We start from the raw sequence: 16,207 nt of genomic DNA, 5'->3' as shown, positions 1-16,207 counted from the left end.
AGGGGGAGGCAGGTGTGATGTGAAGGTCCCCAGTGGACAACTGGAGGCCCCCCAGCCCAGTTCTCAGCCTCTGCCTCCCTCTCAGGGGCAACTCCAAATACCACTACTACGGCCTGCGCATCAAAGCCAGCTCGCCCCTGCTGCGGCTGATGGAGGACCAGCAGCACATGGCCATGCGGGGCCAGCCCTTCTCGCAGAAGCAGAGGTAGGAGGATGGAGCCGGACCTTGTGCTGGCGGGTGGGGAGGGGCGTGCTGGCCTGTCTCAGTGCCCCAACCCCACCCCTTCTCCAGGCTCAAGCCCATCCAGAAGATGGAGGGCATGACCAACGGTGTGGCCGTGGGGCCACAGCAGGCCACCGGGCTGTCCGACATCAGCGCCCAGGTCCAGCAGTACCAGCAGTTCCTGGGTGAGAGCACCCTGGCCCATGGGGCGGCGTCCGGGCCGGGGTCTGAGGCCTCTGGAGAGCGTGCAGTTGGTTCCATCTGCCTTCCCGGAGCTGCCTCATTCCCCACTGCCCAGGGGGGGACCCCTGCTTGGGAGGAAAGTGACAACTTGATAAGATCCCAGGGAGAGCCTTGGGAGGGGGGCAGGCAGGTGGAGGATAAAGGGCCTCATGGTGTCCCCTCCTGCCTCCAGATGCCTCGAGGAGTCTCCCTGACTTCTCAGAGCTTGACCTCCAGGGCAAAGTGCTCCCCGAGGGCATCGGGCCCGGGGATATCAAGGCCTTTCAGGTCCTGTACCGGGAACACTGTGAGGTAGGGCAGCTGGGTGAGTGGGCAGGGGCGAGGGAAAGCCATGCTGCCCGCCCCCCCCTCTCACCCCCACCATGTCCCTGAGCATCCCAGCCTCCCCAACAGGCCATTGTCGACGTCATGGTGAACCTACAGTTCACCCTGGTGGAGACGCTGTGGAAAACCTTCTGGAGGTACAACCTCAGCCAGCCCAACGAGGCGCCTCCGCTGGCTGTGTGAGTCCCTCGGGGGGGGGGGGGGAGGGGGGGGGGGGAAAGGGGGGCGGGCACGGTGAGAGTCAGCGCCCAGGGCTGGGGTAGCCAGACCTCGGACCTCAGGTGGAAGGGGGGTATCTGCCTGACCCCTTACAGTTTGTGGGGTGCACATGACCTCCTGACCCCCACTTCAGTGCTTGTGTATCAGTCTGACACTCAGTGCTTGGGATAGCATGCCTCGCTAAGCCGTTTCTTCCCTGCAGTGGGTGGGTGCCTGTGCCCGATGTGCAAGGTATAAGATCCCCATCTGACCCCGGGGGCATCGGGGCCCGTGTCAGCCTGACCTCGGGGGTGGGGTGGGTGTCCACAGGCATGATGAGGCTGAGAAGCGGCTGCCCAAGGCCAGCCTGGTGCTCCTCTCCAAGTTTGAGCCAGTGCTGCAGTGGACCAAGCACTGTGACAACGTGCTGTACCAGGGCCTGGTGGAGATCCTCATCCCTGACGTGCTGCGGCCCATTCCCAGTGAGTGCAGGACAGCCCACCCCCCCACTGCCCTCCCCATCCCCACCCACCACAGTCCTGATCAGCCCCTGCTGCCACCCGCAGGTGCCTTGACCCAAGCGATCCGGAACTTTGCCAAGAGCCTGGAGAGCTGGCTCACCCATGCTATGGTGAACATCCCTGAGGAGATGCTGCGTGTGAAGGTGAGGGTGTGAAGGGGCTTCTGGGCACAGGCTCACGGGGAGGGGGCTGAGCGGTCAGCCTGGGTGCACAGCCCAGATCCTGCCACCTGGCTGTGGAACTGAGGGCTGGGGGCCTTGGTCTCCTCTCCTTGATAGAGGCCATAGGATTTGTCCCCACGCGTGTTCCCTCAGAGTGAGCTTTAGGAACAAACCAGCTTCCTCAGGTACCCACTTCTGAAACACAACCCCTTTGTGGTGTTTTTGTACACAATATGATATCTTAAAAAATAAAAACCAAATGCAACTCGAAGTAGTTCTTTTCAGACAGCTGAAGCAAAAAAAAAAACATTTATAAGGGAACAGAATAATAATAGCCCTCTTCATCAATGCTGCATATTCACTTACTACTCTGATGTGAGGAATTAGATGTGATGTGCTTGCTCTTGAGCAAAAAAAATAAAAGGAAGAAAAGGAAGAAAAATAAATAAAATAAAAATAAAAGGAAGAAAAGGGGGTTTTCATTGTCTTTAAAATGTGGAGACAGTTATATGGAACTGGGCATCTGAAGCATTACTCCTGGGTGCACTGGACAGGGGGTGAGGAGTGGAGAGGTGGAAGGAGTAGAAGTTAGATCCAGTGAAGAAAATGAATAAATGTATTCATTTATTCAGCACGCATTTATTGAGCGTCTACTGTGTGCCAGTATGGTTCCCCATGCTGGGAGCACAGCAATGACCAAGATGGACAACACCCCACCTTCCCTAACCTGACATTCCGGGCAGTGCCCTCTGAGAATTTCTCTTGCGTCCTTTCATTAAAAAATAATAATAATGCTGGTCAGACACATTATATTGAAAAAAAAATTTTTTTTTTGCCCCGTACTTCGGGTGCCCACCCGAAGTTTGAAAATCTCGACCGCTTGATCTCCCAACAAAAGCGACGAGGTACATCCCTCCCTTTTAGGAGAAGGAAAGGCTCAGAGAAGTTGCCCTGGATGGGGCAGGGGATGGGGGGAGGGGGGAAGCGCACCGTCCACGCGCACATCCGCCACCTGCCACATCCGGCCCCGCAGGTGGCAGCGGCCGGCGCCTTCGCGCAGACACTGCGACGCTACACGTCGCTCAACCATTTGGCGCAGGCAGCGCGCGCCGTGCTGCAGAACACCGCGCAGATCAACCAGATGCTGAGCGACCTCAACCGCGTGGACTTCGCCAACGTGCAGGTGAGCGCAGGACAGGGCCGGTGAGCGCGGCGCGGCGCGGCGCGGGTGAGGGCTGTGCGGCCCCGGGGCGGCGGCTGAGCCGCGGGCACTTGCCGGCCGTCCTCCAGGAACAGGCCTCGTGGGTGTGCCGCTGCGAGGACCGCGTGGTGCAGCGGCTGGAGCAGGACTTCAAGGTGACCCTGCAGCAGCAGAACTCACTGGAGCAGTGGGCGGCCTGGCTGGACGGCGTCGTGAGCCAGGTGCTCAAGCCCTACCAGGGCAGTGCCGGCTTCCCCAAGGCCGCCAAGCTCTTTCTCCTCAAGTGGTCCTTCTACAGGTGCGCTCTGGCTCCGCCTCCGCGAGATCCCGGCGGGAAGGGGCGGGGCGGCCCTCCTTCTGGGGGCGGGGCCTCTGGGCGGCTCCTCCTCTGCGGGGGGCCGGCCAAAATGGGATCGGGGAGGCCCCGCCTCCTTGCAGGATTTGGGACCAGAGAAGATCCCGCTTCCTTGTGGCTCGGGTTCCCTTTCACCAGGGCGGAGGTCCCTGTTGGCGGTGGGCGGGGTGAGGACCCTATGCTCTCACTGATGGACGCATTTGGGAAAGCCAGGGCGGGGCCGGACCGGGATAGCAGGGCTTGCTGGCGCGTGTTGGGCGGAGGGGGGGTCGTTGAGGCACGGAAGGCTGGCGAGGGGCGGCACCGGGCCTGATGGCCTCCGTTCCGCCGCCGCCCACAGCTCCATGGTGATCCGGGACCTGACCCTGCGCAGCGCTGCCAGCTTTGGTTCTTTCCATCTCATCCGGCTGCTCTACGACGAGTACATGTACTACCTGATCGAGCACCGCGTGGCCCAGGCCAAGGGCGAGACCCCAATCGCCGTCATGGGCGAGGTGCGCGCGGCGGGGCGCTGAGAGGGCGGGCGGGGCGCCCCTCGGCGGGACCCTCACCCCTTGTCTTGCCTCCTTGCAGTTCGCCAACCTGACCACCTCGCTGAACCCCCTTGACCCGGACAAAGGTAGGCGGGGCGTGTCCCCTAGCGTGGGCCCCGGCCCAAGGAGCGGCAGACGGGGCGGTGGGGATGGAGGAGACGCCACGCTGAGTCGGGCCTGCTCTGTGTGCCCCAGACGAGGAGGAGGAAGAGGAGGAGGAGAGCGAGGACGAGCTGCCGCAGGACATCTCGCTGGCGGCCGGCGGCGAGTCGCCCGCGCTGGGCCCTGATGCTCTGGAGCCGCCGGCCAAGCTGGCACGGACAGACGCGCGTGGCCTCTTCGTGCAGGCGCTGCCCTCCAGCTAAGCCCGCGGCCTCCCCCGCCCCGCCTCCCCGCCCGCCCGCCCGCCCCCACCGCCCATCCACGCCAGGGTCCCTCACAGCTTCTGTGGCTTCGCTGTCACCGTTCCAGCCTCGGGCCGGGAGGGGGCCGCCAAGACAGGGAAGACTAGGGGGTCCCTGCCCCCAGTGGGGCCGGCACAATCGCAGGGCCGGGCGGAGCCGCAGCTGCAAACTGACACAAAAGACGTGCCTTAAGGAACCCGCCGCCGTGCCCAGGTGCCCCATGGGACAGCCAGCTAGGCTCCTTGGCCCCGAAGGCCTCAGCATCTCCCTCCCCCAGCCCCACCCTCCCGCCACCCCAGGGGGCAGGCAGGCAGGCCCCCCTCCCCTGTGGAACTGTTAACTTATTCAGCTCGCTGGCTTTGCACAGTCTGTCCCGGGCCCAACCCTGAGCCCCAGGTGGGCACAGGTGGGCATCACCTGGGGACCCCCACTGTCAGCAGCAGCCCCGGGACCCCTCCCCCAGCAACCCCACCGCTCCCCACTCCTTGGTATAAGTGCAATTAAAGCCGTGGGTGTCGCATCTTCTCCAGAGCTGGGCCCTCCCTTGCCCCGCAGCCCTCGAGGAGGGCACTGTCCCGGCCTGGTTGAGGGGAGGGCGGCCAGGGGCACGGCCTCCAGCTTCCAAAGAGCAGCAGGCTGGGCTGGGCGTGGGAGTCCAGAGGGGCCTGCTGCTGGCAGTGGGGCCCAGAAGTGCCCGCGCCTGTCCCGGCCCCGGCTGGGGGCTCGGTTCCCTCAGATCCAAGACCCCGGCGTCCCAGGCCACCCGCCTCTGGTTTGTAATGGAACCTCTGTGCTCCTTCTCTCCCGGGAGACTGTGCTTCTCCTCCGTGCAGTGCGACCCGCCCCCCACATGACTATTGTGCGATTTGTGAGCCGCCTGAGCGGAGTTGGTAACTTGTTGGTTTTTTTCCAACCATCATGGCCTTATCTGTTCCGGTTTTCTCAGTGTCTTCAACCTGTGAGATAGATGTTTATGGCAAAAAGCAAAAAAAAAAAAAAAAGACAAAAAAAAAGACAAAAAAAGATCGGACCTATTGTATAAAAATCACTATTTTGTGTGCTCCGCGTGCTACAGCTTTTGGGGTGGCCCCTCATGTCCCCTCCCCACTCCCTCGGGGCTCCCCCCCTCCTGGCCGTGAAAGTGTCCACGCGTGTGGTAGTCTAGTGTGCCGAGCTGTTTTCTACCTTTTTGTAGTCTTTCTTAAAACACAATAAATTCCGCTGTGCTATGTGGCTGCTGCTGAGTCGCGGGGCCCTGGGGCCGGGGCTCTGACTGGGCCTCGAGCGGCAGTAAGGGGGAGTTCAAAGTTCAGAAATAAAACATTTATTACATGAAGGGGAACGACGGGTGGGGGAGGGGATGGCCACGAGGTGTGCCACCTCAGGCGGGGGGAGGCTGGGGCGGGCAGGGAAAGGGGGTCCATTCGGCCTCCCTGGGGGGCAATGTCCACACCTGTAGCCAAGGAAAGGGGCAGATGCACAGAGAGCAAGGGCCTGTGCCCAGCGCAGGGTGAAGGTGGGCGCTTGAGGCTGGGGGGGGCAGGGGGCTCCCTCCCTCTGCCCCTTCCCAACTTAAATAGGCATAAATAAGAAGCGTCCGGACTCTCAGGCCACCAGGGGCTGCCCCGCCCAGCCCCCTTCCCCGCAGCCTAACACGAGTGCCGGCCCCGGCAGTCGGTCGTCTCGTCGGTCGGCAGGTCATCGGTCGGCCGGCCAGCCGGGGAGAGGCTGCCAGGAAGGCGGCCGGCTCCCAGGCCACGGAGGTAGTTGGAGTCAGTGTCCAGAACGGCCGGGCCCTCACAGCACAATCCACGTGTATCGCTCACTGTCTGCCAGAACCTTCAGTGAGCACCCTGCAGGGAAGGGTCAGAAGGGAGCCATGGAGTCTGTACAGGCCCAGGCTGAGGGGAGGGGGCCTGCCTCTTTCCCTGACTTGATTTGGGCCACAAGGTTCCAGAAGGCAGCGACCCTGCTGAGTTATCCTGCGGGCCTCCCACCGGCGGCCTCCCAGTAGAGGTCTGCTGAATGAGTGTATGCACTGGCTGGGGGTCCCCAGGTGCCACACCTGCCCGGTCCTCCCCGAGCCTGCCCTCCCCTCACTCTAGTTCCACTAGCACGGCCAGCAGACTCCATTCGGGAACACTGAGGAATCCGCACGTGCTCTAGGCCGGGCATGGCACCAGAGAAGGGCCTCGGTCCTGACCGTCATCGGGTCACAGGGCCCACCTTTGTGCAGTGCCTCGTTGGTCATCCTATTGACATAGCGGCCGCTGCTCTCCGGCACCAGCCACTTCATGACCATGTCCACGCAGCTCTTGCGGTATGAGCTCCAGACGCTGCCGCTGAGGGCAAGGGGGTGAGGGCTCTCATCACCCAGGCCACGCACCCCGGCCCCCGGCCCCCGGCCCCCGGCCCCGGCCCCACCTCACCTGGTCTGCCCCTTGACCTCGGTGAGGTCGCCAACGCTGACTGTCACGAAGATGCCCGTGTTGAGGTCCCACGCCACCTTGAGGCTGGTGTGATACGTCTTTGGTCTGCAGTGGGGTGGGGGGCAAAGGAGAAAGGGATGGGACCAATGGGTCCCTCAGCTGGGACCCGGGCGACCCTGAGGGTCTTCTGTCTTTGGAGCAGTAATGGAGTGCGCGGTCCAGGTTTTGGGGGGCAGGGGAAGTCATCTCCCGTCCCAACTCGCCCACCCCCGCAGAAGGAGCTGAGCGTGGCCTCCTGCCGTGCAGATGAGGGGCATCTCTGCTCCCACTCGCTCACCGGAGCTGGCCCTCCTCGGTGGGGGACGGAAATGCCAGGAGCAGCAGGCCGATGTTGATGAGGACTTGGTTGGTTTCCGGGCAGACCTGGGGGGGGGGGGTGGTGGCGGTGAAGGGGCAGCGATGACAGGGACAGCTACTGAGGTGACGCCCAGAACAGAGAGGCCCTGGGCCCGCCCTGTCCCCCTCCCCGGGGCCCACCTCCAGGATGACAATGTCATAGTCACTGAAGGAACAAAACTGGTGGGCCCAGGTGGCATCATGGCGGATGACCTCGTTGATGACGTATTCAAAGTCCAGTGTGAGCTGCTCCACCGTCAGGTACTGACCCTGTGGGCAGTGGGCCGGGGAGGGCTGCTTCAACTGCCACCCCCGCAGACTCCCCAGGGGGAGGGCCGCCCACCCCCCCACCCCACCCCCCACTGGCACCAACCTGGACAGCGGCCTGCTCCCGCATGGGCCGCAGGTTACGGCCACGGAGATCAGTCACCACAAAGGGCAAGGAGATCTTGTCATCCTCGAACTCTAAGGGAACAGGACGTGGGGGTAGCGGTAGGGGGCGGGGGGTAGGGGGTGGCGGCCCTGCCCGCTGGGTTGGGTTCCCGGCTCACCGTCCTCCGGCTCCGTCCCTTCGCTGGAGCCCAGCACGTAGTATAGCTTGGTGTAGTTGACGTAGCCAGGTTCCGGGGCGGGCGCCTCAGCCGCAGGGGGGCTGTCTCGGGGTGCCGCCTCCCCGCCCGGGGCCAGGGGCTCCGAGGGCAGACGGCAGCGGCTACCCGATGGCCCCGGGCAGGGGGGCGGCCGGGCTTCCTCCAAGGCCCCCCCCCCTTGCCTCTCTAGCCCTACGGAAGATGTCGGCCACAAACTCCTTGGCTTTGGCGACGGCGGGCGAGGGCTCGGGGGCCCCGGGGGGCCGGGCGGGGGCCGCTTCAGGGCAGGGGCTGGGGAGGGCGGGGGGCACCTCGGGGCTCTGGGGCCCAGGGGGGCTGGGAGGGGCCGGGGGGCAGGTGGTGTGGTCATACAGGATTTGGCAGAAGCTGCTCTCGCCTGGAACAAAAACCAGAGAGGGAGGTGGGGGGTGATCAACAGACGAGGTCAAGTTTAGGACACTGCCAACCGCCCTCACCGCCCCGGGGGGCTGTTCTTAGAAATCCACCTTGAGGAGACCCTTCTACAAGACTTACCTATGTTGAAAGATCAGTCAGAAACACTCAGAAGGGAAAAAGGCCTTATACACACACATGCACGCGTGGACATAAGCAACACTTTCGTTCAAGCTTTAGTTTTGAGCATCTACCAAATGCCACACACTAAGGACATGAGCAAATAAGACACAAAACTCCCTGCCCTTGGGGGGCTGACAGTGACAAAAGCGAAGTTTACTACACAGCCATGCATCCTCCCCAACGGGAGCTGACTGGCTTGGGCACACAGCAGCCAAATCCCAGGCCTCCATGTGTCTCTGCCTGACTAGGGACCGGTCCCCCCCTCTGGGGGATGTGGGCGCAGCACGGACAGCCCTAACGCACTCAACGAGCAGCACCGGGAGCTGGGCACCACCTCCGTGGGACCCCCCACAATCAATCCTGGGAGGGTGGGGGCCATGTCCTCCCAGTTCAGAGACGAAGGACTGAGGCTCAGAGAGGCTCAGAGAGAAACTTGCGCAAGGTCACGCGGCAACACAATGCGAACCAATGCGCTGCTGTCCACCAGCGGGGACAAAACTCACTCCCCTTCTGTGTAAATGGTGAGGTGACAGACATGGGTGACAGTGCCCCCCTCACCCTTGAACGCGCACAGCTGAGTCGTGTCCCACATGGCCCTTCCTACAGGGACCCATAGCCACAGGTCCGGGGGGTATGGGCCTCAGCTAGGCCCGGCTTGTTGGGGGCTCACAGCTTGACGAGGGCCAGGGCCTTGCCCACAGCGGCTCAGGCGGCCAGGGTCAGGAGGCCCCTGGATGGGCTTGGGGACAAGGCATCCTGGCCCTTGTTGATGTGGGGGCTCAGTTATATACATTTAATTCTCTTTTCATATCCGCTCCCCTCCCTCTCCCAGGGGCAACCATTTTAATGTAGTTAGCGGGGGTCTCTTCATTTGACTGGGTTCTTGCAAAATCGGAACATTTTTAATTTATATGTGAGTGGTATCATTATCTGGTTATAGATCTCCTTCCGTTTCTCTTGCATCGGAGCACATCTTTAAGGCAACGCTCCAGGGACATGCATGCTGGGGCACCCAACTGGGGCTGCTGATCCAAGAGAATACCTGCCTTGTCCCACCTCCCTGATCCCCAGGGATGGACAGCAGGCAGCCCCCAAAGCCTTGGACATGCCCAGGTGCAGGACTGTGGTCACACTGCTGCCCTGCGGCCCCGAGAGTGCAGGGGAGGCCCCGGGGCCGCACATCACCACCAGCCGGTAGCATCATCCAGCTTAACTTTGGCCACCTTGTCAAGGGACATCACCTTGTGATCTCCACTGGCACTTTTTCTATTCCCAAAGACATAGGACAGCCATCTGTCCACTAACAACTCCCTGAAATTTTAAATTTTTGAAAAGAGCACTGTGCCACCCAGCATGGTAGCCACGGCCACGTGTGGCTGTTTGAACTCAACTAAAATTAACTGAAATTAAAAACTCAGTTCCTTAATCACGCAAGCCACTTTCAAGTGGCTACTGGAGGCAGGTGTAGGCAGAGCCGGCAGACAGAGCTGGGGTGGAGCATGGCTAGCTTTGGAGTCCGTACTCCCGCTTTCCAGCCGAGTGACCTCGGACAGGGGACTTCGCCTCTCCAGACCTCATTCGGGGTCAGGGGACTGGGGGCTCTGAAGATTCCAGCAGGCGCCAGGCCCATCATCAGCCCGGGGGGCCTACCTGCCGAGTGGACTGAGACGGCGCAGGCCACCAGAGAGTAGCTGGTGTTGAGCAGCACCACCTGGTCCTTCTTGAGCTGGAAGGCAGGCTGGAAGGTGGGGAAGGGGTAGACCACCTGGTACTTGGTGTGCAGCATGAAGCCGTGCCGCAGGCACTGCGCGCTCGGGTCGCCTGTAGCAACACATGCCCCGCGGGCTCACTCGTGGCCTTGGGACAGGGAGGCAGCCCGCACCCCGAGGCCCCCAGCCACTCACCTGGATGGGCCCGGCTGGCTTCCCGGCATGCGGCGCAGCGGCCTGGTGGCGGCACGGCCACAGTGCTGATGTAGATGTCTCGGTGGTTCTCGTCACTCATCATCATCATGTTCATGAGCATCCCGTTGGCCGAGCGGGTGCTGGGGGCCGGCACTCCTTCAGCAACCTGGTCCACGCCCCACCCTCCCCGGGTCCCCAGGCCTTCCGTGTCCCCAAGTCTTACTTGAAGCCGAAGACGATGACCTTGGAGGCATCGCTGGGCCACTCGCACACGGTCAGGTACAGGTCGCTGTAGATCTCCTCGTCCTGGAAGAGCCGCACCTGCCGGACCTGAGCAGCAGGTTCAGGGTCGGTATGCGGTCATAGCGGGTAGGGTGGGGGGGCGTAGGGGACCCGAGGCTGCACCATGCTGGGCTAGAATCGGAGCTGGGGCTGAGCTGGCAGGAGCACCCTTTCTGGGGAAGGGGGTGGCTCGAGCCAGGGAGTCCCAAGCAGCTCCTATACCATACCCCTCCGCCTTCCTGAGGACAGGCTGGGGAGGCTCCCCTTACGAGGAGGGGAACCAGGGAGGCCAGCCTGGCACAGGCGGAAGCTGAGGAGAGCCCTGCCCCAAGAAAGGGGACTCTGCCAGACACATCAGTTCCACACCCAATCCACCCTGAAACCTGTTCACCTCTCCGAGCTCATGTGTAAACTGGGGTAACTGCACTCACCTTCTGGAAGGGGGCGGTCAAGGAATCAAAGTCAGGGTTAAGCGAACGGGCTAGCAAAGCTACCGGGTCCCACCTGGCCTGAGCCTGCCATGTCCTTCTCAGACAGGCACGATTGCTGAGTCGAACCACACGGAAGTGCCACTATCTACCCACTTTCAACTATAAAAACGGCAACTGCATGTGGTTTGACCAAATACACGGAATACTGACAATGACCCTTGGAGTAGAATTTCTCCACTTTACTGACGAGAAAGCTGAGGCTCACGGGGGTGCTGTGATCTGCTGGTCATGCTGCCGGAAGGGAAAGCCCAGCCCTGGGCCCGGCCCTACCAGCTTGAGTTTGCTGTGGACGTTGAACTCCCACCAGTAGAGATGATAGATGTAGAAGGAGAAGTCATCGTCCCCGCTGCTGCTGGTGTACGAGAGAACGTAACGGCCGCACTTGGAAAAGCCCAGGAAGATGTGTCTGTGGGGGTGGGGGCAGAAGAGCAGGTCAGGACCGGTCTGCCGCCTCCGCCCAGCTCCCCCGCCACCTCCCCCACCTCAGCCCAGCCTCACGCAGCCTCACCCTGCGTAGAGAAAGTCCTCGTCCACAATGTTCTTGAGGGAGACGCAGACCCTGGGCGGCAGCTTCCGGAAGAGGCGAGGGGAGAGCTGCCCACTGATCTGGGGAAGGGGTGGCCCTGGCTCATGAGGTACCATCACCACCACCCCCCCCACCTAAAGCAGATTAGCACCCCCAAGGTCTGGCCCAGACACATAGGCCCACTTCCTAATAACCATGATGGTCAAGAGTGGTCCAAGCTCTGGAAGGTCGGAATAGCTGGGGAAGATCAGCTGGGCCTCACCTGAGCCTCCCCTTCCACCAGGGACCCATGCCACCCTCCTGGCCCCACATCTCTCCAGCCTCAGAGCCCCTCTTGCCCAAGCACCCAGGTTCTAAGGACCAGCAATGGTATCACCCCCCACCCCCAGGAAGGTTCCCCATTCACCCTTGGTCACAATGGGCCACTGGCTGACTTCCTGAAGGCTGCTTCATGGTGCACTGACCTGTGGGTGTCCTCAACGCCAAAGGAGGCTTGACCAACTGAGCTCACCTGTCCCTGACCCACTAACTTACACAAAGGGTGCTCAGGACCTTTGGGACGGCCTTGGCTTCAGCTGGGGACCCACTGAGGCAGAACAGTGGGGCTGACCAGCGACCTTCCAATTCCTGCCCAATTCCCCCTTCTCAATTAATCTAGCCGCCTTCTAACCAACTCCCTCAACCCAAAAACTTCAAGGAAGGATTGGGGGGGGGGCAGGCGGGCACAAGCTGCGTAGTAGGGCATCAGAGAGCACCCTGAGTCCTAGAGCCCAGTCTGAGTAAGATACTTGGCCTTGCCCTTAAGAGAATACAGTCTGATGGGAAAGAGACCTATCTGGAGAGCTCCCTAGCAGATGGGGGAGACAGCCCACTCCTCAAGGGGATCCCAGTCTGATGGAACAGCCCTGTTGGTGAGGCCCAGGCTGACAGTGGAGACACAATCCCTATCCAGGGAGCTTCCAAGCTAAGGGTGGAGCCACAGCCCAACCCAGGGAACAACCAGGCTGAAGGCGGAGACTGTCCCTGCCCCAGGACCTCGTCAAAAGGAGGAGACACAGAGCTGCCCTCACGGAGTCCCCAGCCTAATGGAGAAGGTGCTCCCCCTATCCACAGGGATACAGTTCTGCCCAGATTGCTGCTGACCTGACAACAGATTCACGTGTCTGCCCTCCCAGAGCTCCCGAACTGATGCGGGAGATATATGCTGGCACGCTGTGAGTTTACTGTCTGATGGAGAAGACAGAGCCCTGCTCAGGGAGCTCCCAATCTGAGGGGAAAGACCAGGCTTTCTCCAAGGAGGTCCCTCCCATTCAATGGGGGAGGCGGACACAGGTACAGGAACTCCCAGCTCCCGTGTGGTCAGAGCCGGGACACAGAGAGGAACACCAGGCAGAGGAAGCCCAAAGCCGGTACCAGGGGCTCCGCCAAGGGGGCGGGAAGGCTCCATAACGGAGGGGCCATGGGAGCAGGGTTTTGGAAAAATGAGTCTGACCCTGGATCGCCCCCTTCTTCCTTATTCCTCCAGCGACCCCCTCCCACCCAAGCCCTCTCTCGGCCACCCCCATCAGCCCTTCCATCCGAGCCCCCTCTCCAGGACCCCGCCCCCAGCCCCCTCCATCCAAACTCCCGTCCCAGCCCCCTCCATCCAAGCCCTCTCCCCTGGGCCCCGCCCAGCCCCCCTTCCTCCGAGCCCCCTCCCCCGGGGCTCCGCCCCCAACCCCTCACCCCGCGAACGCCCTCCCTCCCTCCGCCTCCCTCGTCGCATCTCCCCACCCTCCGGCGCGCTCCTCCCAGACTTCAGGCCTTACCTTGACCCGCTCCAGCTGCTTGAGGACGTGCTCCCGCCGCCGCCCCGCTGCCCGCTTCCCCCCGGCGCCCCCGGGGCCGCCACCGCCGCTCCCGGCCCCGCTGTTCCGCTCCGATTTCGAGCTGGGCGCCATTTTCACCCCCTCCCTCCACTTCCGGAGCAACCGGCCTTTTCGTCCCACCCCCGCCGCCTCCTCATTGGCCCTTTCTCGGCATTGAGGCCGGTCGGTTGGGTGAAAGCCCGCACTCGGGGCCTCTTCCCGCTAGGCCTGTCCATCATAGCCACCTCGGCCCTTGACTGGTAGAGATGGTACAACCCCCGTGGTTCGCCGCCGTATTCCCGCCTTTCCGCAAGGACGCACCCATCAGAGGCCCCGTTTGCGCCCCTTGCCGAGATGACTTTGACCGGATAGGCGAAGGCCCCTATCCCTCTCGGCGGCGTCACGCCCCCCTGTGGCTGGTGGGTTTCCATGGAGACCGCGGGCGGTCCAGGCCCGTGGGCGGGGCGATCGGAGCCCCCAGTTCACACCGGCCGGAGTCCCCACAGCGCCCTATCCGGATAAACAGAGGCCTGGCGAGTATCCTGGGGCCACCCGGCCAGGCCGAGGAAAGGGCTTTGCCAAAGAAAAAAAAATGAGATTAAATGAAAACATCTTTCAGATGGGCTGGGGGCGGCCTGGTGGGATGATGATGATGATGATGATGATGATGGATGATAGCATCGATCGCTTATATAGCACTTTACATGTACTAGACATGGTTCTGAGCTTACAAAAATTCTATGTAGTAGATCGCTGTTGTGCCCATTTTACAGATGACAGTAATAATTGTTGAATGTCTGCTAGGAGTGTCGTCTTCATGTGGCGTTTGCTCTTTTAATCTTTGCAACAGTTTTGCAGATAGGTCCTTTTATTATGTCCATTTTACACAGGATGAAACTGAGCCTTACAGGGTAGTGCTCCTGAGTACCTGACATGCGTATACCTCAACTGTGACTATAATCAGGGAGGAAGTGAATGGATCTTGCTCTTCACATTCTTCCAGCCTCATGCATTCATTGAGCACCTACTATGGTCTAGGCGCTGGTGAACAAGACAGGTGATAAACAAGGAAATAGATTTACAAGGAAGTAAGAATTCGGTTACCTAATTTCAGGTAGGATTAGAAATCAAAGGGAAGAAAGAAGGCTGCCCGGGACAGTCAGAGAGGGGCCCTGTGCAGGTGAGGAAGAGAAATATTCCAGCGAAGACAAAGCCTTCAGAGGGATGAGGGTGGCATGACTGAGAGACCACAAAGAGGCCAGTTGGGCCAAAGCAGGAATGAGCAAGGAAAAAACATAACCAAGGAAGACAGATAAGGACTGGGAAACCAGGCAGGGAGTGTTGGTAAGCAAGATAGTTGGATTTTACTCTTAAGCAGAAAGGGAAGTCTCTGGAAGGTTTTTAGTAGATGATGGAATCTGCTATGAGATTTAAAAGATCATTGTGATCCATGGGGTGCCTCACTGGCTCAGTGGGTAGAGCATGCAACTCTTGATCTCAGGGCCTTGAGGTCATGCCCCATGTCGGGTAAAGAGATTACTTAAAAAAAAAAAAAAAAACGAATGGGGCGCCTGGGTGGCTCAGTTGGTTAAGCGGCTGCCTTTGGCTCAGGTCGTGATCCCAGGGTCCTGGGATTGAGCCCCACGTCCAGCTCACTGCTCAGCGGAGAGCCTCCTTCGCCCTCTCCCTCTGCCTACTTGTGCTCTATCTCTCTGTCAAATAAATAAATAAAATCTTAAAAAGAACCCTAACAATAAAAGATCATTGTGATCCAAAGAAATAAATACCAATGAGTCCATACTGGTATAAATAAATGATTGAATAAAAATAGGGGAAAAGAGACCACCCTTCCATATAGAAGATGTCTAATTAATAAGTATAGAAGGAATGAGGGAAATAAAAAATCATTATCAGACAAACACCACAGTTAAAATTGCAGCAAGCAAGATCTACCAATGAATGCTAAAATTAGTGGGTGAAACTTCAAGGAGAAACGCAACATTTGCTTACCCTAAAAGTATCTCTTCTAAAATATTTATTAATTATTAGGTTTTTAAAAATATATGTCCACAGAGGCACCTGGATGGCTCAGTAGGTTAAGTGTCTGACTCTTGATTTAGGCTCAGGTCATGATCTCAGGGTCGTGGGATTGAGCCCTGCCTCAGGTTCCATGTTGGGTGTGGAGCCTGCTTGGGATTCTCTCTCTCTGCCTCTGCCCCTCCCCACCCCACCCCCACCCCACTCCTACCCGAGCACTCATACATGCGTTCTCTCTCTCTCAAAAAAAAAAAAAAAAAAAAATATCCACAGATTGTTTGATATTCCTCCTTCCAGGAGGTGGAGCTTAATTCACCTTGTTAGGTGTGAACCGGATTAATTTAGTGACTTGCTTCTAAGGAATAAAAGTATGGAAAGTGCAAAAAGTAACTTGACAGTGGAGAAACCTGGCAGATACTACCTCAACCAGGTAATCAACGTTATCATCCCAGGGGAGGCTCCTGGGTGGCTCAGTCTGTTAAGCGTCTTCCTTCAGCTCAGGTCATGGTCCTGAGGTCCTGGGATCGAGCCCTGCATCAGGCTCCCTGCTCAACAGGGAGCCTGCTTCTCCCTCTGCCCCTCCCCCCTCATGTTCACACTCTCTCTCTATCTCAAATAAATAAACAAAATCTTTATTTATTTATTTATTTTAAAGATTTTGTTTATTTATTTGACAGAGAGTGACACAGCGAGAGAGGGAGCACAAGCAGGGGGAGCAGGAGAGGGAGAAGCAGGCCTCCCGCGGAGCAGGGAGCCCAACATGGGGCTCAGGGCTAGGATCCCAGGACCCTAGGATCACGACCTGAGCCGAAGGCAGACGCCTAACGACTGAGCCACCCAGGAGCCCCAAAGAAACAAAATCTTTAAAAAAATTATCATCATAGCAATGAATCATGTGCATGGATCCCTGATATGATGTAATGAGGACACATAACCTCCCTGGTATTGTCTCCCAAACCTATAACC

The 16,207-nt window shown here is 59.6% G+C and overlaps 2 protein-coding genes across 6 annotated transcripts in view; one reads left to right on the top strand and one right to left on the bottom strand.

Annotated features, from left to right (window-relative positions):
* The window catches only part of RFX1 (regulatory factor X1), a 30,893-nt gene extending 25,501 nt beyond the window's left edge, over window positions 1–5,392 (top strand). For all 5 annotated transcript variants that reach the window (XM_025863231.2, XM_073887702.1, XM_025863228.2 and 2 more), the window contains 11 exons: window positions 86–205; window positions 293–408; window positions 639–757; window positions 860–969; window positions 1,319–1,470; window positions 1,555–1,652; window positions 2,704–2,853; window positions 2,961–3,169; window positions 3,567–3,720; window positions 3,800–3,845; window positions 3,955–5,392. In XM_025863231.2, coding sequence (XP_025719016.1) covers window positions 86–205; window positions 293–408; window positions 639–757; window positions 860–969; window positions 1,319–1,470; window positions 1,555–1,652; window positions 2,704–2,853; window positions 2,961–3,169; window positions 3,567–3,720; window positions 3,800–3,845; window positions 3,955–4,124 — 1,444 coding nt within the window. In that variant the 3' untranslated portion in view covers window positions 4,125–5,392. The remainder of the gene's footprint in view (window positions 1–85; window positions 206–292; window positions 409–638; window positions 758–859; window positions 970–1,318; window positions 1,471–1,554; window positions 1,653–2,703; window positions 2,854–2,960; window positions 3,170–3,566; window positions 3,721–3,799; window positions 3,846–3,954) is intronic.
* A 79-nt stretch (window positions 5,393–5,471) lies between these two features.
* DCAF15 (DDB1 and CUL4 associated factor 15) lies at window positions 5,472–13,331 on the bottom strand. The gene is given in 14 exon segments (XM_025863234.2): window positions 5,472–6,016; window positions 6,390–6,505; window positions 6,593–6,697; window positions 6,930–7,015; window positions 7,130–7,258; window positions 7,362–7,453; window positions 7,540–7,753; window positions 7,755–7,975; window positions 9,805–9,975; window positions 10,059–10,198; window positions 10,282–10,388; window positions 11,102–11,237; window positions 11,340–11,437; window positions 13,166–13,331. Coding segments are annotated over 14 exon segments (1,803 nt in total). The 5' UTR covers window positions 13,298–13,331; the 3' UTR covers window positions 5,472–5,960.
* Window positions 13,332–16,207: the final 2,876 nt, after the last annotated feature.

The sequence above is a fragment of the Callorhinus ursinus genome, unplaced genomic scaffold (genome assembly GCF_003265705.2).
Source record: "Callorhinus ursinus isolate GAN/ISIS: 27379988/994484 unplaced genomic scaffold, GSC_fseal_2.0 scaffold82, whole genome shotgun sequence".
Lineage (NCBI taxonomy): Eukaryota > Metazoa > Chordata > Mammalia > Carnivora > Otariidae > Callorhinus > Callorhinus ursinus.
Note: the sequence above shows the minus strand (reverse complement) of the source record. Positions and strands in the feature narration are given on the sequence as shown.